The sequence below is a fragment of the Strigops habroptila genome, chromosome 12, assembly GCF_004027225.2.
Source record: "Strigops habroptila isolate Jane chromosome 12, bStrHab1.2.pri, whole genome shotgun sequence".
Classification (NCBI taxonomy): domain Eukaryota; kingdom Metazoa; phylum Chordata; class Aves; order Psittaciformes; family Psittacidae; genus Strigops; species Strigops habroptila.
The window spans coordinates 5,503,345-5,529,249 of record NC_044288.2 but is presented as its reverse complement, the minus strand read 5'-3'; the positions used below and the strand labels follow the sequence as shown (position 1 = coordinate 5,529,249).

The following is a 25,905-nucleotide window of genomic DNA, read 5'->3' as shown; positions in this document are numbered from 1 at the left end:
CTTCATTCCTCCACACATCTGTTTTCCCCAATTTATTCCAATTGACAACGGAATTAACAGATACAAGGGCAAGCACAAATTTGTCTTAAAATGCTTTCCAAAAACATTCTGGCCGGAAGATTCAGCCCCGTCCCTTTCAATCAGCTTTTTGGGTGTCTCTCACTTAATTGCAGAGTTTTCTTTCTCACAGTCTCTGTAAAACGAGGCAAAGGAAGGACTGAGGCAGAAAGCAAAGGATGTAAATTATTCAGAGATGTCATGCATTCCTTGAGGGGACCCAGGTGCCATCTGCTCATGCCCAAGAACTCAGAAGACCCAGAGAAAACCTGGGAGTAAATTCAAGCCTGGCTGAGATATCCCAATCTAAGCTGATGTTGTGGCCATTAGCAGGTCTTTGTACCTGGGCTGTGACTGAAACAGCACAGACACAAGTGCCACTTTGTGTGTACTTAAAAGCTTCTTCTCTGCATCACCCATCTTCCCTAAGCCCCAACCCTCTTGCGTGCCATCCACCTTCATGGAATCATAGAATTGTTTCGCTTGGAAGGGCTCCAAGCCCCGTCTAACCTGGCCTTGAACACTTCCAGGGGTGGCATGCGGGTTAGCTGGAACCTTCCTCCTCTCTGCTCAGTCCTTCACCTTCCTCAGCTGCAGGACTCCATGGTTTGGATTGGAGAGCAAAGTGTGGTGGCTCCAGGGGCACAGGCCAGAGAAAGCCACTGCTGGTGGAGAGCTGCCGGAGTGGGGAGGAAGCTCAGTGAGCAGGAGGGAGCTGGCTTACCTGGGTCACTTTCAACTGAGCTGCTACAGCTCAGAACCCTCACAGGCTTAGAGCAGGGGCTGGAGTTCCTTGTGGGGTCATTCCTGGTGAAAATACACGGTAGGAAGGATTTAAAATGGAAGTGACTATTGAAGAAAGAGATGGAGAGGAGAACTGGAGAGCCTGGAGGGATGGGAACTGGGACTGCAGGGTGCTGGCTGAGCACCCAGCTCTACTCAGCCCACTGCCACATATCGGTATGGACCAAAAAGAATCCAAAGCCGTCACCCAGTAAAGCAAAGGCAGGAGGTGAGCTGGCTGTGCTGTTGAGGGAGGAGGAAGCGTGCAGGGACAGGAGGGAGCCATGCTGCAGCTCAACATGAGTCTCTGCACATTTCAGTAGCCAGGTACGGGCAGACTCCAAACTTCATCTTTTATGGGTCACCTGGTGAAGCCAGTGCAGGCCAGTGTTCCCTCTTACAGCACAAACGCATGCGTTATGTCTTTGTTATGCTAATGTCCCAGCCTGCACAATTTAAATAGCACTTCCAGAAAAATTAAGTATGTTCATTGACACAGTGAAATGTTTTCACCCTCCATGTAACCTTCACAGTTTCTGTACAAAATCTATCAGTCAGTAAACTATTCATCTGCGAATGCTTACCAATTATTATGCTAATGTATTACAATACATTACAGTGAATTCTTTTTAAATGCCAGGAAATGCAGCTGTCTGGCAACCTACCTCGCCTGTATTATGGAGCTATCAATAAACAGCAGAGCATTTGCAACTGGATTTTGACTGCTTTGTCAGAACTCTGCAAAAGAATTCTTATCATTTAATATGATGAAGAAATTCAGGAATTAAAGTGGTGTAATGTATTCTCCATGCAGTTGGACTTGGGAACAGCACAGAAATATAAAGTAGATAGCTGTTCAGTGGCTTTGCACTGAGCCAACTTGTGCATGAACATTAGGGCAGCACAGAGAGCACTGTATGTCTGTAGGACCAGTACGTATGTGTCCATGCTATGATGTGTAACTATTCTGTAAGTCACACCACTTTTGTGGTACTGAGTGATACTAAAACTTAGACTAGTATGTGTAGACTGCACACAGAGATACTAGGTTGTATACGGAGTATAACGTATGAATAGTTCACACTGAGCTGATTCCTTCTCCAGATCATAGGAACTGCTTCCAGGCACCAAAAGGAACTCTCTCTTCTGTTGCTTGACAAAGGAAATATTCAACAGTAATATCAATTCGGTGCTCTAAATCACTGAGGAATGATATGGTAAAGATCCTAATTCATCTAGACGGAATAGCTCTTGTTGAAAAGATGAAGTTGCTTAGTCTGTGTATTTAAATTTCACTGCATGTGTAACACACTGCCCGTGCTGGGAGGTGTGTGCAGAACAGCACCGGAGCCGGAGCTGCTTTCCCTTGCTGGAGAGCACGTGCAGGTCCCCACAGCAGCATCTTGCAGCTCTTGGCGGGCATGTAGGCTTGCAGGGATGTACATACTTGGTATTTTTAAACATTTGCAATTGCATAATACTTTAATGAATTCATTTATTCCTCTGTAGCACGACACAGAATGTTGGAGAGAGGCTGTGCATACATTAGTGGTGCAGAAAGCTGCTCGGCTCCAGGGAGGTCCCTGGCGATGAGGCTGACAAGTCCCAGCCCTTAGATGCATGTTCCCGAAGGACACTGTTTGTCCCATAGGACAGGCCAAGCCCGGCTGCACACAGGGCTCTGCCAGATAAGATAACCCCATCCTTGGAAGCAGTAGAAATCTCCATTTTCTCAAAGGAGGTAGCACCCACAGCCATGAGATGCTGCCAGGCCTGAGGTCATAGAATCCTGGAATGGTTTGTGTTGGAAGGGACCTTAAAGCTCATCCAGTTCCAACCCCCTGCCACGGGCAGGGACACCTTCCACTAGAGCAGGTTGCTCCAAGCCCCTGTGTCCAACCTGGCCTTGAACACTGCCAGGGATGGGGCAGCCACAGCTCCTCTGGGCACCCTGTGCCAGTGCTGTCATGCTGGGGATGCAGCCCAGCACACGGGGGGGACCCTGGCAAGGGGGGTGTGGGAACAGAAAGCCCATAGAACGGGAATGCAGCAAGTAATTATTTCATGGTCAACTATGGTTTAAGCAGGACCCACATCAGGATATGGTGTTTGACAGCAACTTAGTGATACCTGATGGCATAAAGGTATAACTTCTAGTTACCTTAAATGATTATAACACTAAAAGCCACACCTCCAGGAGGGGATTTTATATGTAAATATAGTACCTCCTTTGTATAATCAGCTCAGAAGCTACCTGGCCTTTCCAAGTTAAGGTGGGTTGTCTCTGTGTGACAGATGTTTGGGAATTCTTAAAGGAAATGCAAAGAGAAATAACTGCAGCTAGAGGCATCCATCAAACCCTCTGTGATTCCTTTATTTGTCTTTTCTCAGAAGCTAATATCCATGAATTTGGTTATTAGAGTCATAATGTTATAATTATTTCATTTAATACTCTAATTATCCCTTGAGATTAATCCTGACCAGAACTGCAATGTCTGTGAGTCTGGAAGGCATGTTCCAAGAGATTTTTGCATTATGAATGTTAATTTGAGTTAACAAGTGTGATAGCTAGAGGAAAAGAAACCAAAGAGCATGAAGACTTATCGCTTTTGAGTGAGCACAGGGTCTTTTCCTGTCCTTTTTCCATAGGAACTGAGCCAGCAAGCCTGAGTTTCTGCTGGTGTGGATCCTGATCCTTCAGTGTAGTGTTGGAAATCCTGGATCCATATGTGGAGGTTGTGCAGGAGGCACGCTGGGATGCGGGCGAGGTGGGAAGGGCTTTGGACAGACCTGTGTCCAAGTCCTCTTGACAAGGGATGTAGGGACAGGACAAGGGAGAATGGCTTTAACCTGCCAGAAGGGATAAGATCTTAGGCAGAAGCTCTTCCTTGTGAGGGAGCTGAGGTGCTGGCACGGGGTGCCCAGAGAAGATTGGGGAAGCAGTAAAATGCTACCAGGATGCAAGCAGGTAACTGACCTGCCTCTGGGATAGTGCTTGTTCAAAGCCATCCTTACCTATCCGCTGGCACAGGGGGGAGTGGCTGGCCAGGATCTGCTTTGATTTGCAAAGCAAGTTCCTGGTGATAGACAAATTATCCAGATTTACTAAACAAAATAAAACACCTGCGTATACAAACTCACTTCTCCTTTAAACAATGGAACCCCCGGCAGTGTCTGACTTGCAGGGGTTTGCAAATGCTGTTCTTGAAATATTTCTTCAGGTGCTCTCAAACGTGTGTAAGTTGGTGTCTCTAAAGAAAGGTACTCAAGTGATCCAGGGATGGAGCTGCCTGTCTAATAGCTGTCTAATTTTAGGTACTGAAATGTAAAAGATTGAGCCAAATGTGGCAAAGCCTCCTGTACAGCCTGGAGTGAAGCAGAGCTCAGGCAGAACCTCCTGAGGGTTTCTCTGGATGGCTGAGGGCAAACAGGGAATTGCCTGAGGCTGTGTTATAGGTAGGAAAATTAATGTTACCCGGTTCCTTCCCTACTAGTCCAAAGCCCACATATTTGCTCTCAATTTAGCTCACCCTGTAGTAACTCCACAGCTACTGGATGTGCCACCTTTGCCCTGTTAGCTGCACTAAGCCTGATTGCTGGCATGCAGCACGTGGGAGCACCGCGAGCTACCAGGGCAGGATGGGTGCACATGCAACAGCATCAGCATCAGGAGGGATGGAGGAGCCCCAGGAGCACAGCAGTGCCCAGCACCCTGACAGGAGCCACCCCACAGGCTGCTCATGCCCTGATTTAGTTACTGAGCTCAGTCTCCTCCTCCAGCGTAAGCCCCGTTCACAGAGCAGCGAATGTCGGTAAAGCCAAGTCCCTTTTCCATGTCTCTGGCTGCCAATTCCTCATTTCCAGTGCAGCAGCCTGTTCTTAATTCAGCAGTTAGGGCCTTGTTGAAGGAAATAATGCATCAATGCTCTTAGTGGGAGTCTCAAAACCAACATTCTAAGAGACAGGAGGAAATGAATGTGAAAAAGGGGTGTTTGCAAGCCCCTGTCACTGCATCCTTGAAGGACTGGTACTAACACCTGGTCAAGAGCAAGATCTTTCTCTAAAGGTATTTTTAAAAGGCATCAAAGATGATATTGAAGAGCATGGAAATAATGTGATTAATAGGATGCCTCCTTGAAACAGTTCTGAAATGTGTGAAGTGTTACTTTTACTGCAGTGCATTTTTCCGTCGCAAAGTGAAAATCAAAGTGCAGAACAACACAAAATGCAGAGAGCCTTACTACATGGAATAATGAGGCCATAAAACCAAACAATAAAGTTAAATAATTTACCATAAATATCTAAAGCTCTGAAATGATTCTCTACATTAACTGCCTATGTTTCAAATGATCTTTGCATTCACCATGTCACAGATGGCAACATCAGACAAGAGAGTCCTTGACAAAATCTCACTGTAATTATTCTTTCCACAGCTGCAGTTATTTTAATGCCTTTTCAGTTAAGCTGAAAGAGACGCACACATTTTATAAATAAGGGCTTTTAACCAGTTTGACAATGAAGCATTTGAAACGTAGAGTGTGGAAAAAAAAACAACCCCAAAACTTTGACTGCATCTCGAAACCTGTGAGAGCAGCAGGCTCGGAGCAGGGACACAACTGCTCTTGCCACAGCAATATTTAGCAATTAAAGCTAAAATTATGCTGATTGGAATGGCCTCAGATAGCTGTTCCCGGCGACTTTGGGAGCCACTCAGACTGTCTGACAATTAGTCTTATTTTGGCTTTTGGCTACCAGCTCAGAAAAGCCCTTTCTCCATTGAGAAACTGCCCCTTGAGGGCAGACGGGAGCTCTGAGACTGGCTGCCAGGAGAAAAATACAGCTTGGATGAGGTCAAGGTTACACACTGCTCAAGAGCGAAGTCTTCAGCTGCAGACAAGTTTGGTTGGCTTCTCTTGTTTTGTTTTTTCCCAAAGTGCTTTAAATTGCATGTCCTTCTCCTTAAGGAACACCACGGAACATGCCTCTTTTATCCCTAGCTGATCCGGCAGTGGCTGAGCTGAGCACTGCATTTGCAGAGCCTGGGCTGAAGCTGCCCAAGAAACAAGGATGAACCACCCTGGCAGAGACTCTGTCCCTGAGGACAGACAGAGTCTGGTCCTCCTAAATCCAGTTGCTCAGCCAGATGTTTCAAGTATCCTCCGCAGCACTTGGTTACACTCCCTCTTACCACTGTTTCCATTTCTTTCAGCACATGGTCAGTACACTTGCTCAGCCTGTCACCCTAGCTGCCATGGGGGTGATTCAGCTTTGTCCTGGGTTCTAGTAGCTGGTGTCACCAGCTACTAAGAAGGAGAAAAATGACTGCTACAGCTGAACCCAGGACAAGCTTTAATGGCTGTAACTTGCCAGAGGGGAAATGAGCTCTTAGGCAGAAGCTGTTCCCTGTGAGGGTGCTGAGGCGCTGGCACAGGGTGCCCAGAGAAGCTGTGGCTGCCCCATCCCTGGCAGTGTTCAAGGCCAGGTTGGACACGGGGGCTTGGAGCAACCTGCTCTAGTGGAAGGTGTCCCTGCCTGTGGCAGGGGTTGGAGCTGGATGAGCTTTAAGGTCCCTTCCAACACAAACCACCCTGTGATTCAAACTATTCTATGATTCCACTCAGAAAAGGCCCCAAAATATTTAGGTTCCTAAATAAAAGCGGGCTCTTTTTCAAGAAATTCTGTGCCTTGTGACTTTGATCTGCTCAGAGGAGTCAGGGATTTTGGGGTATACCTTAGGACATAGTGAGGATCTCCAGACAGCTATGAAAACCTGAGCTGAAGCACCAAAACTGTGGTTCCTGCAGGAGTTTGTGGAAGTACAGCAGAGCATGCCAGTGAGCAAGGCTCTGTGTGACCTTCACTCCTGCTTCTAAACCTCTTGCAAGCCCTCAGAACACCTCTCCCCTAAATCTATGTTTCAGGAGCCTGAATAAGTGGCCATATTTTTTTTAAGCTCTGAGCACTCAAGAGCTCTTGTGAAAAACAAAAGGAGCTGAATCCTCTTTAAGTGAAGTTCTCCCTGCTCCCAGCAAGTTGCAGCTGCTTTTCCCTCCCCTCCTTTAAGCTGGCTCTTAGTTTAAAAGGAGTGTGTGGAAATGCAACTCAAATGATGGTGGCTGTACTGAGAGGATATTTCCCCATTTAAACCAGATAAAGAAAAATGAAAGAATGGGAGATTGGTGGGAGGCTTTTTAAAGTGTGATCCCAGCAAGCTTTGACACACAAAGAAGACATCGTGGTCTCCGATGCTTGCAGACTAGGGAAATCTGATTAATGAAAGTTATTGTTGGGGAGGCCTGGCTTTTATGCTCAACACTGAAAGGCACCAACCCTCAAAGTATTCAGCATTATACAATAACAGATTGTGTGCAGTTAGCCTTAGAAAACAAATGTGCTCTCTCTTATGTAAGATTATAGAACATCCATCACCGCCTGGCATTAAAAACCACATCACACCATGTATGTAATTAGCAATACATGAACTCAAAACATCATTTTAAAGGAGTTGGGACAACAAGGAAAATACAAAGGGAGGTTTGTGTTTCCCTTTCACTTTGAAGCATCTTTTCTCTCCCAGCTGAGGTCCCTGGAGAAGAGACTTCTCCAGCCCCATGTTGCTGCGCTGCCCTGGGCAGGAGCATCACGTCCTACGTCCACCCAGCCAGCATGTGACTGCATCAGTCACTGCTTCCAAGACCAGGACACTTCCCTGCCAAAACCTCTGCTCATTCTCTTACCAGATTTAGACTGCAAATGAAATACAACTGTCGGGCTGAAAAGGGGAAAATAGGATTTTTTATGTGGAACAGTGTGCACGGTGTTAATGGGCTGCTCATAAACCATGGCTCGCCTCAAAATCCTTCGCAAAATCCACATCACAGATCCCTCTGTACTTTATCGGCCTACAAAAGAAAAGAAGGGCATCAGTCCTCTAGGAGAAATGACATCACTGTTGTAAATCCATCTGGATTGCTCTGCGCTGCTGCACCAGGCGGCACCGGGGGCCTGGGTGGTGACCTGGGGAGCAGAGGGGTCCTGGTGCTCCGGGTGGAGCTGCTGTAGGAACCTGTTTGTCCCCACATCTCCTCTCTTACTCCAGGGTAACTTCACTGCAGCACTCAGCAGTGGTATAGGGTGGGTAAGGAACCCCCCATGGAGCACACATGCTGTATAACCCTGCGAGTTTCCCCATCTCTGGAAGTGCTTGGATTGAGGGGAGAAGGAAAGGGTAGTTGTACACCAAAGGGCAGCTCTTTACACAGAAATATGGGTGCAAGTGGCTTTTTTAATTCTTATTGCTCTCGTAGTGTTACCCAAGGTCTCTGTGAGGCACAAACAGGCACAGCCCTTGCCTCGGGGGACTGGAAGGAAAGGATGGGCATGAGGAGGAACAGGGCCCTCAGTGGGTGACCCGAGGTCCCCCAAAGCCAGAGCATGCTTCCCACGGAATGCATGCATTGCCTCTCTCGCATCCTGCCCACCATTTACATGGGAAGAGTATCATGCTGAAGTATTTTGCCTGAGGCTACCCAGGGTCTCTGTCAGAGCTGGGATCTGATCTGAGGCTCCTGCAATGCCAATCTCTTATCCTGCCTTTTCGCTTGTACTGTACCATAGTATCAGCCACACAATTACGAGCTATATTTAAGCACTTGAATAAACAAACAAACTCCATCCTTGAAACAGTCAAACATGCCTCGTGGGGTCCCCGTCCTCCTCAGCTTTGAATCTCAGGCTGATAATTAAAAACAAAACCCCCACTTATACAAATTAACATCATATCACGCTGTGGAGCCAGCACAAAGCTATTGTCACTTCCTATTTCAAACAGGCTTCAATTAAAGGGGCTCAGATTATTATTTTTATTTGAAGGGAGGCAGAGAGAAGTCACTTGGCTGGATGGGAAGCAGCTGTCTTCACACGGATGTCCTGAGGGCTCTTCCTAATGCAGCCTACCCGTGAAAGCCTGGCACAGGACAGGATAATGATACAGGCATGTCACTGTTTGCCAGCTTTATGATTCCCAGTTGCAGAAGAGGCCAGGGCAGAGCTGTTAAGACACCCGGCAGGGGGGCAACAGCACAGGATTCCCAAGGTTCCCATAAATATAATGCAATATTGTGGCCTTAGTGCACCTTCCAAGATTGCTCCTTCACACCAGGACTTGTGGCCAAAAGAAGCTGCAGAGCTGGTGGTGTCTCCTGCAGGGAATGGCCCGATGCTGTTTCCCCTGGATAAAACCAAAGCTGCTGTTAGGGGCTGCTGCTCCTTGACCTGAGAGGGTATCCCAGTCCCTGGAGAGCTCTGGCATCCCGAAGCTTAAAGTATCCATGGCCCGACCTCTCTCCCACAGCATTGAAGCCATCCTGCATGGGGATGGAGCTGCTCCCAAGGTGAGCATCTTGGGCACCATCACCCCATCCTGCCTTTTCCCAGCCCCAAAGGGCAGCCCAGATGAGGAGTCGCAGCCCCGGCGACAGGCGCGTCTGCTCCGGGATGTGTTTGGCACCAACTGACGTGCAGAATCCTTGATCGTATGGATCTGGCTGGGGAGCCAAATGATCAGGAGCTTATTATAGCCTCCTTTTAATTAAGTGTCTCAAATAGGGCTTTAATTGGGATGTAATAGCACACACTATTGTACGTTAGTTAAATACCAAGGGATTATTAAGAGTATGTTTTAAAGGCTTTACAGTCCCATATTGAGTAAACAGTTGTTAAATTTCGATAAATAACTTTTTAAATCTACATTAAATAAGCAGTTAAGCATATTTAGGATACTCTTTTTTCCCCGGAATTGCTCCAGTCAGAGTCCCTGGTTGTAATCTCAGTATTTCACTAGTTTAATAGGGTTGTGCCTCCTCGTATCTATTCGCTCTGCCTCAAAGACTCTGCCTCCGTATTGCAATCTCGGCTATTTACATCCAATTGTCCCAGTCTTGAAAACCCTCATCACTGCCACAGCCTAGGGGGGCAGGGAGTGCTCGTAGCCCTATTTTACAAGTAGAGAACTAAGGCACAGAAGAGCAAAGTCATTTGTTCAAAGCCACGCGGGGAGTCTGTAACAGAGCAGAGCAGGAGCTAAGGAAAGATCAAAACCTGCTTTTCTAAAAATAAGGCTTTGAAAACCTGTAAAGGAAATGCAGCTCTAACAAATCACTATACGATGATCAAAAATGCAATTAGCCATGTGCTGGTTCTGGTCACTGACGTTGGGAATGAACATACAAATGTCCCACGATCCCCAAAATCTAATCTAATGACTGTTTCCATCCGTCTGGGAACAGTAGAGCGGGTAGAAGGCTCCAGGAGAAACAGCAGCAGATGGATGGAAAGGTTTGATCCCTGGCAGGCAGCTCTCACCTATGTTGCTCCAGGAAGGTCTTCCCAAGACGGCACATCAGGAACAAGAGGTGTAATCACCCTGGAACCATGGCAGTGAATAATTCAGGACTCACTTAACCTTCCTATTACGGCTGATCTTGAGCTTCCTGCTGCTCTCTGCAGCTCATAGCGAATGACTAGTGTACCCCGAGGGGTAAGTGGGTGAACTGGTGCTGTTCTATAACCAGCACCCACAGCCCCAGCTGCTCAGGGCTTTCTGGAGACAGGAAAATCCCTAAAATCTTGCCCCTGCTCCCACCTTCTCATTGGAGCTGCCCAGAGCTTCACATTCCTTTTCTCCTTCTGTAAAGGAATCTGAATTGGACTGTTCCTTTCTAAAGTCACTCCCATGACTCCGTGCTGCTGAGCAGGTAACACTAATGAATAAACCAGGAATCTTCAACCAAGTGCACTGTAAAATTAATGAGAAGCTACAGAAGAACATAAATAATCCGTGCTCCCCATTAGGGGTAGTTAGCACCATTAAAGCAATGCAGAGAAAAACCTGCCCAGGCACCACCAGCTCTTCTCCCTTTGAAATCCATCACTGCCATGTAGTTTTTGTCAGGTGAAATCAAAGGAGGGTTAACCCTTTAACACCCAGGCTATTTAGGAATAATTATTGTTATTATAAATCAAAAGTGATGGCTTAACTGCTTGCAAAAATGTATATATTAAAAACAGAAATGAAGTAGCGTGGCCACAGAGGAAAAATCATTGGCTCCCTGATGGGTTTACAAGTAATTTGCTAGCAATAAAAATGCAAAAACACATTTTGGTGTGTAATGACCATAAATAATCCTTGTACAAGAATTCTTTCCAGGACTCACAAGTCCACTCCCTTAATGGCAAGTTTTATTACCTTGGTTTCTCTGTGTTCTCTTTCAAAATGCTGCTGTCATAACAATTTACAAATTACAGTCCTGTTGGCATGAACTTCCATAATTCATATGGAAATAGGTTTCCCACACGCACTCACAAAGAGTCATGTAACCACATAGAATGACCTTAACAATGCAGTCAGAAAACACAGCTCAGACTCCTGGGCCAGCACTAAGTATAAGTGGTGACCAGGCTGAGGGAGAAGCCCCCATGCAAACTCATTTGAGCAGGGTCAGCTTGTTCTGTGCAGTTACTGTCATGTGCTCGGTGCTGTCACCTTCCAGGATCTTTAGGAAACAAGGAACATATTGAACATTTTGTTTCCAAGCACTGGCAAGAAGTGAAAATCCCAACCAGCTGCTGAGGGAGCCTGCGAATGCAGTTCTTCCTTAAAATAGGAGCAAGAACAGCTTGTTCAGGATTGAAAGTGTATTCATTTCTTCCCTCCTTTTTTGAAGCCAGAGGATGAAGAGCGGAGCTCAGCATCCAAAATGAAGGTGGCAGGGAGGGAGCTGCCGTGCGGGCGGGCTGAGGTGTTATTTAGGCAAGACTAAGTGAGGAGCTGAGGCTATTATTTAGGCAAGACTAACTGGGTAGGCTGAGGCTGTTATTTAGGCAAGACTAAGTGGTAAGTCACATCTGTCAAGGTTAAATTCTGCACGAGGATCATGGGGTTTTCTTGCGGTTGAGTTGTTGCTTCACTCCAAGTGTATGGGGGGGATTCTGGAGTGAGAGAGGGAGGAGGAAAGAGAGTGAAAGTTAATTAGGACAGAATTGCCTCCAAAAACCCTAGAACTAAATGTGGATTTGTCATGTAAAGATGAGGATATGCAAATCAGGCCGGGTTCACAGTTTAGGATGCTGTTGTTTTCTCTCTAATTGAAGAAAATGGATCCAGCAGCTGAAATTGCCACACTTAACATCTAAAGTTACCCTGCAGACAAGAAAATATTTCATGTTTCTCCTCAAATAACCACCACCGCATTCATGTATAAGAAAATTAAGTAAATATGGATAGAACTATCTCTTCACTGATGAGTTTATAAACAGCAGGCACATGTACAAAGTCAGTTTGCCTATTGAAACACACCTCTGGGATTGAAGGTGGCTGCTAGGAACAGAGGATTGCTTATATTTGACACTTTTATTTATAACTTTAATCTTAAGTGGGGTTGATAATCTGGGTAGAGACAAACTCTACATGGTAAAAAATGCTCCTGATTCATCTAAGATCTTGCAACACACTCTCTGGGTAACCCTTTCCCTGTGGTGTAGGGGCATAGGTAGAGAAATTAAAGAGCCTATTTCCATGCAGGTGTTATGAGCTAAGCCCAGACATCACCCTGAACCTAAACATCCAAGGGCTCATTCTGAATTTCTTCTAAGTAAAGACGACAAAACCTGATTTTGCAGAAATAAAAATTGGTAGGAATAAAAGTGCATAAAATGAGGAAGAAAATGGTTTTCTTTCCCTATAAAGGAAGAACAGATCTTTAAGATTTTATAGACCAGAAATTTAAACCAAGAACCTCCTTTTTACAGGTCCCTGTTTCAGTTTTAAAGGGTAATAGCATTACTGCAAAAGAAAATGGAGCTGCGGGAGGTGCAGCTCTGCAGCGAGCTCTGGAGAGGCTGCTGATGCTCAGAACGGGTGTCCAGAGGAGAGGGGCAAAGGTCCGGAGAGTTTTCTTGTGCCTTTTCCTCTCCCAACCTCTCATCCCAGTGCCATTCTGCCAAAAAAGGTTTTAAATGTGTGGGTTTAAAGGCTTTAAAAGCTGTAATTCCCGTGGATGGGACACAAGGATGGCACATCAGCATGTTTCCACACCTTGAGAACTCCGCTGGGCTCTGCTGCATCTCCAGATCTCCACCTCCAGTTACCTTTCCAATTTCTGATGAGATGGTTCAGATCAGAAAGCTCCTGTCTCTGTGGCAGCCAGTTAAAACTGAAAGCAATTAAGGGGAAGTCTTTTCCTGCATCAGAAAGTTCTGACCGTGTGGAGATAGCACAATAATCAATGCTTCTGCCATCCTAAGCCCACAAAACAAATTGGATTTGGAATGAAGCACATGGAACAGTGACCTATGTATGAAACTTATCTTGACCTCAGGAAGACATTTTATCTCCAGTTCTGCTGCTACTTAACAAATGCTGAATTCTGATTATTCAATCTGAGGAGATTCGTTGCTTGGTTTAAGAAATGTACCAACAGCAAGATGCTGGGAAGTTTTTCTCTTCATGTGGACAGTGTTCACTAGAATTCCCAGACCTGTTCTCGAGGCAGTTTTCTGCCCTGCTCAAGCTGAGCCCACTCAGGAGACAAACACCCAAAACTTGAAGAGCCTGAACTCAGGCTCTTCTTCCTCACCTATATCTATAAAGATATCATCTCTTTACCTTCCTCATCTATCTATAAGCTTCAATTCCTCTTACTTCCTCCCATGGTTAATTTTCTAGATCAACTCTTTCCTAACTCACAGACGACAACCAAGTCCTTTTGCTCAAGTCATAGAATCCCAGAGTGGTTTGGGTTGGAAGGAACCTGAAAGTTCCTTCATTTCCAGCCCCCTGCCACAGGCAGGGACACCTTCCACTAGAGCAGGTTGCTCCAAGCCCCGTCCAACCTGGCCTTGGGCACTTCCATCATCCCTCTCCAGAGATGAGGCCACCTCTACTGGCATGGGCAGTGCACCAGGGCACAGATCCCAAATTAAGATTAACAACAATTTAAGCAGCCTATAACACAAAGCAGAGCCAGAGACCAGGACAAAAGTGTCCTGAGGCATGATTTGCAGTGACTGCCTTTTTCCTCTCATAAATAGGAGACACTGTGGGATGATTATCCACCCAGATTTATCTCTGCAGCTCCGTGTGTATCCTTCTGTGCTTAGAAATGTCTCACTGCCCTTTGCATTATTGCATTGCCCTTTACATTCATACGACATAAACCTCTCAAGTACCGTAAAACTTACAAGGTGTAATATAATGTCGTGGATTTCTTTTACACACCATAAACAAAAGTCACTGAAAAAGGAGCACAGAAAGGGAGACGTTATTTGGCCTGTCAACAATACAGGAGGAAAAAATACATACAAGTACCCATACATACACTCTTAGACACTTAAAATCCCAAACTGGATTGATTATCTGGCATTGATGGATCACTTTAATGTATTACGTAGATAAGGAAATTGATTATTCAATAAATCACTGTCTGTGCTAAGAATCCAGTATTCAGAAAGAAAGAGAAAATATTATCAATCTATCTCACACAGGCAAAGAAAAAGCTTCTACCTTTAAGGTTAATCACGATGTACCTTCCGCTTCACATCCAACGAAAGAACAATGTCTCAGATTTCTGCAGTGCTAAATGGATGGTTTTCCTTCCCAAAGCTCACTAGGAATGACCTTCCTTGTGAGGCTGCTCTGGGTGTTCCTGCAGAGCTGCTGGCAGGCAGGTGACCAGAGCACTCGGAGCTGCCACGCAGGGAGCCACAACTGATCTCCAGAGGGGATGGAACACCCCAATTGTGATCCACCACAGCAGGGGGGAGCTGCAGGGAGGTGGGTTGCCAGCACGGAGGACGGAGTGTGACAGTGTGACTGCAGCCTGCCCTGCGCAGGGCTCGGGAATGGGGAGCATCACTGCTAGCTTACAGAGGGGAGAACCCCTACACTGAGAGCAGAGGGAACGTCACAAGAATCGGAGCAAAAAAGGAGAACAAAGGAAAATCCAGATGAAAAATGGAGTGTGTGGGATTCACAGAAACAATCCACCTCTGTGTTCCCCTGGAGATCTGGCCAGCAGGTTTTCTGGGCCTGGTTTTGGCAGGTTTGTCTCATGGTTCTTTCTCAGTAGCGAGTTTACTTCTGCTTCCGAAGGAAAGGAGCAGGAGCCAGGTAAAGTCAGAGGCTTTTAAAAAACTCAGGCAAAGCATGTCATTGAAATGCCTTATAGCAGTATTAATAATAACAGCAGAAGCTAAGCTAACAGACATGCCTTAGCAAGGAAATACCTAATGGATGGATGCTTCCTCTAGGGAAAAGTGTTTCAAACTGCCTGTGATAAACTTCCTGTAACAGGAATCTGGAGGAAAGAATACAAATATTCCTGCAAGTTATGCCTATGATATTGCCAAGCTGAGTTAGTTCTACAAATCTCCAGGTCACATCCTGGTGCCATAATGTTCCCATTTTGAGTCTCAAGTGCAGAAAACAGAACAACTGCTCCAAGTCATGCGTTGGCAGTGATTGAAAACTGCTGCAAGATGTTTGCTGAGTGTCCTACAGGTGTGACACTGCCCCAGACAGCTAATACAGGAATTCTCTGGAAATTACTATTCTTTGGGAAAAGCCCAAAAAACTCTGCTGCCAGCACTGTGCAGTAGAAGGCAGAGATGGCAATGAGAGAGTAGGCGATATCGTGCTCTTTAAGGATGGTTTTCTTTCCTTCTCCAGCACGACAGATGCAGACCCAAACAGCAGCAGCCCTGTGACACTGCCAGAACTCTTTGCGTGTATATAAAAATGCAAATTGTTAGAGAAACCCTTAGGAGATGGTCTTGATCTGCTCTAATTTTTGCTAGGAAATGTATACTGGCCACCTTTGTGCAGAATGTGAGAGATTAAAAATTCGTCTCCAGTGAGGCGTGAATCAGAGATGCAGACTGAGCAGCACCTGTTTGCTTTAAATAAAACCTTTATTTATACTATATAGCAGTGAAAACAGGCATCTTTCCTTTCAAACTCTGTAGCAATAGAGACACACACATCATCCTTTCCTCACGACTTAAAGGCCAGCTTCCCAACAGAGCAGGTCCCTTTTGGCAGCCCCAGTTTGGCGCTGGCAGAGCAGCGTCGTACCCAGAACTGTTGGTGCAGCATGGTGCGTGCAGCTCCCCTGGGTCTGTCCTTATGGGAAAATCCCTTCTTGGATCCTCTGCTAAGTATGTGCTATAGCCACTTGCTCCATTCAGAGCAAAACCATCCCTGTTTCTTACATACAACTTCTGCTGCAGCCAGAGAAGAATTCCCGCTGCCCGCATGCCCAGGCAGGCGCCGTGTCTTGCAGGGGGTGGAATTTCAAATTCCTGCTGTGACTTCCTTCTGAGTGCTTTGAATTCCCTGCAAAACTAACCAACAAGTCTAACACTTCAGTCCCAATAGACAGCCGCAACTCAGCTAAATTTGTAGGTTACACCAGATTTTATTTACTGCTTCATCCTGGGAGATAAGTAAGAGATGACAGCCATCTATTCATTAAAGTAGAGGAAAGCCGCCCACCGCTCACGCTGGTTCGCACCATACACTTCCACAGCTTTAATCACATTTGGATTTTGCAGAACCAGCTCTGTTATTTTAAGAACGGCTTATGTTCCTATTCACCTGGGTACTGGTGAGTTCAAAGAGCTGCTCTGCTCACCTCTAAGCCCCTAATTGGAACAAAGGACATGTTGTAGCAATCAAATGTCATTACTGGCTAATGAGTATCCAGTGGCCTATGTAAGAGCAGTCGATGGCCTCTTCCCGTTCCTTATTGGCCATAGGAACCACTGTTATAAGCTGAGCTGCTGCAGTGGCACTAATGAACGCTCCTGAAGCTCCTGTTTGCAGATGTCAAGGATGGAAGGCTAATTTAAATCAATCAGGCTCAAAAGCCTTTGTAATGGGCTTAGTGCTGGTACCTGGGAATCCGGATACCCCTCAATGGGGATCCCCATGGGATGAACAACCTGCAAGGCCCAAATTCAAGAATTCTTCAGAACAGTTCTGTAATTTTAAGTGTTTTATTCCTTTGATACTAGATGGTTTATTTGTCTGCTTAAAAACTTTCCTAGACAGGGATGTTTTTCTGACTCAGTAACTACACAGACTAAACTCCTAATCCAAGGGGCAAATACGCTTCAGTTGGGTTTACTCTTTAGACTTCGTGCGACTTGAGCAAAAGGCCAGGCTGTACTTCAAAGAAGAAAACACAACCTGGGGGCTTTCTCTGCAGGGAGAGGAATCTTTGGTGTGTCAGTTCCCAGCAGGGCTGAGCCAGGCACCAACTGGTGCCTCTCCAGACCTTCTTTTGAGCTGCCTGTGAGAGCCTTTGCCTGCAAATCCGAAGGGCACAGACAGGAGCAAATGGGAGCTGAAAACCAGAGCTCCTTTCCCAAATTCTCCTGTGCCCAGATCTTTAGTTTATGACCCTCGTGCAGCACCCTATGCCTCACTAGAGTGACTTCTCAAGGGAGTAGTTCCTGTGCAGTCTTTCCTCCTGATGCCAGACCGCACAGTTTCCCCCTTTAGGGGACCTTAATCAGGAAGCCAGACATCTTGTATTTCCTTTTTCCTCCTCTTTTCCTTTTGCTCTATTAGCATCATGGCAGATTTATTCCACTACTCCCACGGCATCCTCTTCATCTCTTTATTTTAAACCCTGTGATCACCAAGGGAACCCTCTCTCTCAGTGCTCGTGCCTCATTACCTGAGCCTGCACAGCACATTCCTCTGCCCTGCTCCGCTTGTCCGGCTTTCCCACATCCCTCTGCCTTCCTCCTTTCCTGCATCCCCTGCGAGATGGGTTTGTGTTGGTGGAGTGTTTACTAGCAGTGCAGAGTGACAGAAAACAGCCTTATGAGTGAAATAATTGGTGGGGTTTCTACATCAGGCACGGCGGAGTAAAACTCTCCTGGGTGATTTAAAGCACGGGGCCTGGTGCTGCTGAGCACACAGGTAACAGTCAGCGTGGTGTGGGTCTCATACAGCAAACCTGAGACATGAATCTATAACGTCAGAGGAAGGTGTGGGGTGGCAGGAGGCGAGAGCACAAGGAGTTAACAGCCACAAAGAAAAGCTGGTGCTGGGCAACGTCAAGGCAGCGAACTGAGCCTTCCAGCTGCTTTAAGAGCTCTCGGTTGTGGTAAGGATCTGCATCTATTTTAGGCTTTATTATTTGTGATAAATACCAGCACATTATGCCTGGTTTTACTGTTCATGAACAGCAGTAATGCACGAAGCCCCATCACATCTGCATCCCCGCTACGTCAACCCAAACTGAGACAATCCCTGCCTGACAAAACAAGTTGAGTCTCTGAGGGACACAGCACTCCTCATTTCACATCATCCCCTTTGGCAGCATTGCCACAGCACAGTTTTTATCCTCACGTTCAGCCTTCAGCTCCTCTCCAACATTTGCCTCCTCTCCCTCTCGCCCATTGAGTTCTGGTGCTTTCAACTCATTATCTGCTTTACCCAGAGACTTCCACCAGCCTCTCTTCTAAGAGAAAAGAAGTCTAGACAGCATCACATCAAAAGTCTAGCCAAAATGTGGGAAAGGAGATTGCACAGCGTAACTGGTGGAGAAACACAGTACATTGGATTATGAGGCTTAATGCTCACTACAAACACACTGTGCAGTGTCGGGTTTGATTTGATATTGTGTCTCAACGAGAGGCTCCAGCATCGTAGCTGTTCTGGCAGCTTGGATGCTTGGAAATTAGGGATGATTGCTAATAGGAGAAAGCAGCGTTCAGGGTTGGAGGGAGGAAGGTGGTGGGGAAGTGCCGGGCATGGCGAGGCGCAGTGCCCTCTGCTGATGCTCCACAGCTCCGGGCATCACACCGGCAGCAGGCGAGAGGGGGAGAAAGCTGGATTTCATGTAGGATTGCTAAATTAGTGATGCTGCTGACCTGTACCAAAGGAGCACTTCGTTTACCAGGACTGGAGAGACTCCAGACTTTGCTGGAGATTGAATCACTGTTAGTATCGTTCTGTGCATGACTGAGTCATGAAGGCTTTACAGAAATCTGTTCATAATATCAACCTCTGTTTAATTTCATCAATAAAAACATCCAGAGATGGAGGAATTAAGTTTGAGGTGGTGGAAGTGCTGATTTGCAGCTGCTGGTGACAGAGCCAGGAGTGGCAATGCAGCACAAGCAGTCCCTGGTGCAGGGCAGGGTAACCATGTCCATACACACACACAGAGGCCACGCAGCCTCCTTCCCCACTCAAATTCAGCATCAATCCACCACATTCCAGCCCTATCCCTGTGCTGGTGCAGCTCAGCACTAAGTAGGTCTGTTTATTTTGGCTGGACTCCTGCCCTATGATGAATGAGGGTCTATTTTTTCCTCTGGTTTGTGGTTTGATCTTAATTTCCTGTATGAAGTTCCCAAGAGGATGCCAAGATCAAATAATTAGACTATTCTGTGATAAAGAGTTAACATTGTTATTCAAATGTATTCAGAATTAATTTACCACCAAACAATTTACACTGCCACCCTTCCATCCTGCTGAAATTACTGGAATACGTTATCTGGCACGCAAAGCATCTCGTGACCTGAAATAACTTTATCAGCCATTAAATGCTGGAGCAACGGGTGCGTGGAATACACATGGAAATGCAAGAGAAGCCACAAAGGCAATAGAGTGATTTAAAAACAGGAAAAGCCAAACCGAACCAAAAAAAATAGGGCTTTACTTGCAGCAACGAACGTGCAGAAAGCAGAATCCTGAAGCTGCCCATCAGTGGACTTGACCCCAGGAGGTTTGGGGACTGGATCCACATCTCAGGCACCCATGGGAGATGCCTGTGGATTCACACCCACAGCACACAGGGCTCCATCCAAGCCTGCTCCTGGTGCTCAGCACGGTGCCCAGGGGAACCCTGCTCTGCTTTCTGTGTGCTTACACCCAAACCAGAAAGCACACAGCTGGGACACGGGCAGCAGGGAAGATTCCCCCAGGGAATGTTTCTGGAGCCTGCGGGTTGCTCCCAGGGGCTGTCAGGCTGCTGCTCTGCAGCGGTTTGCTTCTGGGAGGGGAAACGTCTCAGTCTCAGTTCAGTTTCTGCCTGCTCCTACCCCATCAGGTTCCATCGCCTATTGGCCACAGGGAGGAATTCTTCACTGCTTTGCCCTGGGTGACAGCCAGGCCCTGGTCTCTGCCACTGCACCCGCACACCCAGCAGCACCCAGCAGTGCCCAGTGTGGTCCTGTGCAAACACACGCTGCCATGAGGAAAAAGGGTAAAACGGCAAATCTTGGCCAGTTTCCTGGGCGAGAAACTCCCCACCCGCTGAGCAGCTCTGGCCCCCTCACACTCCATCCAACGATGGACCCTGGCTGCAGAGCCAGGCTTGGCCATCCTGCCGCCCCTTCCCAACTAACACCGGCCAAACCGGGCATTGAGCACCAGCTGAACAGAAACCCACTGGAGCTGCCTTCCCGAGGCTCCCTCTCCCGCATTCATGCGCCCGGAGCCCCGCAGGTCCCAGCCCTTTGGGCACTGCTGCCTGGTTCAACCTCAACAAACCTGCTTTTCCCTTTATATTGTTAAAAATAAAACTTCATTTGCAGAGTGCGGGAAGGTGGTTTTAAACTCAAGTTCCAGACAGACACAGTAAGATCCGGAAAAGCCAATCACACAGAGGAGGAGAACTACTAGAATTTGTTTTCTATAGATTTATATGAAATAATCAATGATATTTTTTCCCACACAGACTCCAGTTTGATTGTCTGTTCTGTGTTACTTGGAAATCATACAAACAATCGATGCCCTGACCCCTTCTCTACACAAACACAGCTTAGATAGAGACTACAAGAAATAAAACCTGATAAATTCCTCCATGCAGGACTGTTTGTTTAAAAGCTTAACTGGAGCCTCATCCTGCTCCCAGTGACTTCAGTGGTAGCAGAATGGGACCTTAAACATGCTTGAGGTATAATTGTTGCCATAAATATCAGCAGGAATGTAACCTTAGTAAAAAAAAGGCAGAACAAAAGCAAGGACCCAGAGGTGAAGGTGATTCCTTTGAAAAGGCAGACAGCAGAATGAAATCCCTCCCAGGCTCAGCACGCTCCTCCTGCAGGGGAAGGACAGGGAGGGGGACAGACAGGGTTTGGGGGTAACCCAAGTGCTGGGGACCTTGCCTGTCACCAGAGGGGTGGCAGAGTCAATGGCAGACACCGCTCCCACTGCTCCCCTCACCGGGTGGCCACGGAGAACGTCGGCAGCAGGGTGGTTTTGGTGTCACCTCCTCAGCAGCACTGGAGCACAAACAAACCCACTAATCACCAAATGCAAGTGCTGCAATCGGATTGACGGCTCCCGCAGGCTGGGCTGGGCTTTACAATTACTTATTAATCTGAAACTGTTGGCATCCATCTGAGCTGCACGTAGATCTGGCTAACATATCATCCATCAAAATAATCACTCTGAGTAATTTTGGGTGATGCTCCAGCAGAGCATGGTGGTTGGAATCGGGCTGCCCTGGAATGCCAGTCCTGCTGGTGCCACTGGTTCCAGTCATCCCGCATTGCTTTATATGGCTGGTGCCATCAGGCTAGACAAAATGGCATCAAGATCTCCGTCTGTCACTTGGAAATGGTGCTACTACTGCTTTTTGATCTAAGAGCAAAGTTAGAGGAATAGGCTATCTATGGTATTTTGATCACCTGCACTCACTGCTTTTACTATATGAGGGGCATGATATTGCAAATACTCTGCAGCTGCTCGGTGCAGCACTTAATAACAGGTACAGTCTCGCTGGTCTTCTCCGCAGTCAGGGCTGGCAGCCTCACAGCCTGCCTCACTCACAGTGGTGTAAACACGGAGCAACTCTACTCACACCGCTCCAGTGATCTGTCTTTCTACCAGGGTAACTCAGAGCTGAACTCAGCATTGGAGTGTGCTGCAGATCTAAATAGTGTTTTCTGATATAGCGTTTTCAGCTATTTAACAGTTTGCATAAGAATTGACCATAGAATAAGCTTCAGATACAAATTTCTACTTCCTAAAAAAATCCAGCCATGAGGCACAGATTTTCTTTGTAGGTTTATATGTATAGATTGCGTTTAGATGTGTGGATTAACTATTTATATTTTACTGTGAGATAAAGAGGGCTTTTGGCTTTTCCTTCCCTTTCTCAGGTATCTCTCCCTGTATTTATTTTAACAGTCAGCTTCACAGGAAAACAAGAGAGCTTTGAAAAGTTAACCTGTTTTCTCTCTGGTTTGATTTTCAGTTCTAAAAAAATACTTACTTAAGTGTTCTCTACTTCTTGGCATAACCTAATGTTAAAAGAATTACTTGAAAGCCAGGGCAGCTTTGCACAAATTAATGCAGAGGGAAAAAGCTGCAATTTTCCAGTGGGCTGAAAAAGAGGTCAGAATTATGCCAGTTTTAGCTGAGAGCGAAGGTAAACAAGGATCTCCCTGCAGCCCCTTCAAAGCCTTTTGCTGATCTTTAAGTTTCTTATTTTACTGATGAAGAAAAAGGCTAAAAGTGGTGCTGAATGTTGGGGTATTTCCCAGGAATTCAATAGCACGAAGCCGAAGCCATTCCTGCATTACGGTGGCGCTGGCAGAGGCGGTGCACAGCGGAGCTCCCGCGGCGGCAGCCCTGCCTCTGCCCTTGCCTCTGCCTTTGCCTCTGCCTGTGCACCAGCCCTTGCTCTGCTCTGAGCTGAGCCAGGGAGCTCCGGGTGAAAGGAGCAGAGCTGCAGCAAAGCCGAGGGATTCAATGAAGGGCTGGTGGCCGTTCCCTCGCTGAAAGCTGCTCTCTCCTTTTGTGCAATTGCTTTAAGCCATGTCTAGAAAATCCATTTTCAGGACAACTGAGGCACCTGGACTTGAGACTAAACATCTCCACAGAGCCACAGGGATACTCCTGGGCCTGTGGCCGCACTGGTACCCACAGGGGTCTCAGCACCCACCCGCACTAGCGACTTCAGCCCGTTTCCCTGCCAGCATCTGCTTGTGCAGCAGCAGCCCCTCACACGCCTCCTCTGGAGCATCAGCCTGGCAGCACACCGGCTCTGGCCACCAGAATCAGGCCTGCTGCTGCCAAGCTGAAAGCAGGATGAGCTGCAAGCCCGGCACCCCAGCTGTGGCCGGGCTCTCTGGTCCCAGTGGGGATCTGTGCCCTGGGACTTGTTGGGAAAAGAAATGCTGCAGGGGTCTCCGTGGGGACAAGCTGGTGATGATAGATATGGGGGTTCTGCCACAGCACACTGGGACACCTCCTCCCTGCTCATGCGCTGGCACTGGTGGAGGCCGGTGTGCCCGGCAGCAGCAACAGGAGCTTTCCTGGGAGTGGGTTTCTGTCACACAAACCATTTCCAGCTGTTCAAGGCTGCGGCTGAGCTGACCAAGCAGCCTGGCTCTCATAAAAGCTCAGCAGTGCCAGGGCCCAGGCCCCAGAGGCAGATCCATCAACCTTTCCCACCAGCATTCCTGGCACTGCGACATGCACAGGACCACAGCTGCCTGGAGCATCTTGTCCACACCAGTCCGGGTGTTCACCCCACAGGAATAAAGCCCTTGTCCATGAGACTTTCTGGGCCCCGCAGTCACTCAAAACCATTCTGGAGGTGCCAGTGTTTCACTTCAGAAAGCGGCTGTCCCCCAGGATTAGCATTTTGCTCTTACTGGCTTTCACATTGCTGCTGTGCAGTTGCACTGGGATAAATAAGACGCGTTTTTTTCCACCTGAAAATATTCACAAATCTTTTCAGTTTTCACTAGGTTCTCTGGTTAGAATTTGTTCCCTAAAAAGACATCTAACCCCGTCCTTATAATTTTTCCTGGGCAGGCAGCAAATCCCTGGGAATGTGTACTGATGGCAAAGGACATGGGATGTAACAGAAAATCAGTGCCGTTCTTTACATGGCACACTGAAAACAAGAATCTCGTTTAATTAGAAAAAGACTGATCGTGGGCTCTTTCCCGAGCTGTTATCTGTGCAATCACTTTATGTAACATTATTAAAAATTAATTTTCCCCAAAACCTCAGCAGTTTAATGAAACACGCCTGGCCCTCAGCAGCTGCTGCAGCGCAGGCAGCCCACTGGCATCCTCCGGGCCCCCCAAGCTATCAGGTCCCTGTACTGGGCGCCTCTGACACTAGGTTGGAGCACCTCTGCACTGCATCCCTATTGCAGCAGGCACAACACCTCTCCTCTTAGTGGCACAGCACCCTTGCTTGTGCTGGTTTAGCTCCTCTCCTTGCACCGGGCACCGCAGCCCTCTTCCTCTGGCTCAGCATATCCCCTTTCTCCGGGGCTCAGCATTCCCCCGCTCTGGGGCTCAGCATCCCCCTGCTCCAGGGGCTGAGCATCCTCTTTCTCTGGGGCTCAGCATCTCCATTCTCCAGGGCTAAGCATTCCCCTGCTCCAGGGGCTCAGCATTCCCCTTCTCTGGGGTCAGAGCATCCCCCTTCTCGAGGGCTCAGCATCCTCCTGCTCCAGGGACTAAGAATCTCTCCGTTCTGGAGGCTCAGCATCATCCATTTCCAGGGGCTCAGCACACACCCTCTCCGGGGTCAGAGCAATCCCCTTCTCCAGGTGCACAGCATCCCCCTCTCCAGGGCTCAGTATCCCCTTCCTCTTCGCACGATGCCCAGCACCCCAGTCGCTCGGTGCCCAGGGAGGCTGGTCGCACCGGGCGCCTGCCCCTCCGTGCCGGGACGCGGCCCCTCGCTGCTCCGTGCCCGGGGGCAGCGCATCCCCCGCCCCGTCCCTGCGCCCTGAACTTCGCCGCGACGCGGGGAGAGGCGGCCTTACCTATCCGGATGACATGCGGCATCCCGTGCGAGCCCTGGCCACAGAGGCCGCCGACCAGGAGCGCTGCCCAGTATTCCCAGAGCACGCCGCGGAGAACCGGCCAGAGATGGGGCATCGTTGGGGAGGGCGCGGGCCGGCGCGGCCCTACGGCCCCAGGGGCAGCGGAGGAGCGGGCGGCTGCTGCCCGTGGCTCAGGCGGAGCGGCCGGTCGGCGCCGAGCCCGGACCGCTCATGGCACATCTTAGTGCGGCCGCGACGGCCCGTCCCGCGGCAGCCGCTCCGAGCTGAGCCTCTCCGTTCCGTGCTGTTCTGTTCCGTTCCACTCCGTGCCGAGCCAAGCGGAGCCGAGCCGTGCCGGTGCCGGTCGGGCGGCACCTGCGGAGCCGGGGCTGCCGGTGCGCCCGAGGAGCGGCTCTGTCCCCTCCTACCACTGATGCGCGCGGCTCTCGCAAAGCCCCGGAGTGGAGCGTGCACACACACACACCCTGACACACACTGACACACACCGACACACACCGACACACACCCCGGCACCGGCACGCCGGTGCCCGCCCGCTCCCCCGGGGCGAGGGCAGGAGGCAGCCGGGGTCCGCGGGGCGGGGGGACACCGGGGGAGCGGCAGCTCCGAGGTCCCGGTGTCCCTCTGCCCCCTGTCCCGCAGATCTCGGGGGGTCCGGTATCCCCTATGTCCCCCGTGGACGGCGGTGGGCGAGGCGGGGCGGCATCGCTCGGGCCGGGCCCGACTATTCCGGGTAGCGGGACCGCTGGAGCAGCGAGCGGGCGGCCAGCCTGGGCTAGGCAGCCGGGAGTTTAATGACCTCGGTGACAGAGACAAAGGGCTGCACAAGCAGCAGATAAGTAGGCTGCTTTGTCAACTTGCTGGGCTAGGCTGGGGCGAATTTATTTTTTCTCATTTAAATAATTTGACCTATTCCATCATTTCCAATCGCTCCCATTTGCCAACTGTCTGCTGAGCGCATAGCCCGGAACATCTGAGGAGCACATCTTTAATTTTCTTACAAACATACTATTACTCCGTATCTGTTCATCTTTTCAATTCTCCCTGTCCATTGCTTTCCCAGCAGCGAGGGGCAGCGTTGGCAGCGCTGGGCGGTGGCAGAAGCCGGTGGTCTCCTGTGTCACCCATCCCAGCCCTGTTAGCCTGAGTGTGTGAACGTGAGGAGGGGACGTGCTAATTGTTCTTCATCTAAAACTCAAAGAAAACAAGAAGAGGGGAGATTGAGAT

At 48.4% G+C, this 25,905-nt stretch overlaps 1 protein-coding gene across 1 annotated transcript in view; it reads right to left on the bottom strand.

The window, feature by feature from the left end:
- Window positions 1-25,100, bottom strand: part of GRIK3 (glutamate ionotropic receptor kainate type subunit 3) — a 104,480-nt gene extending 79,380 nt beyond the window's left edge. The window contains exon 1 of the mRNA XM_030504639.1: window positions 24,660-25,100. Coding sequence (XP_030360499.1) covers window positions 24,660-24,774 — 115 coding nt within the window. The 5' untranslated portion in view covers window positions 24,775-25,100. The remainder of the gene's footprint in view (window positions 1-24,659) is intronic.
- Window positions 25,101-25,905: the final 805 nt, after the last annotated feature.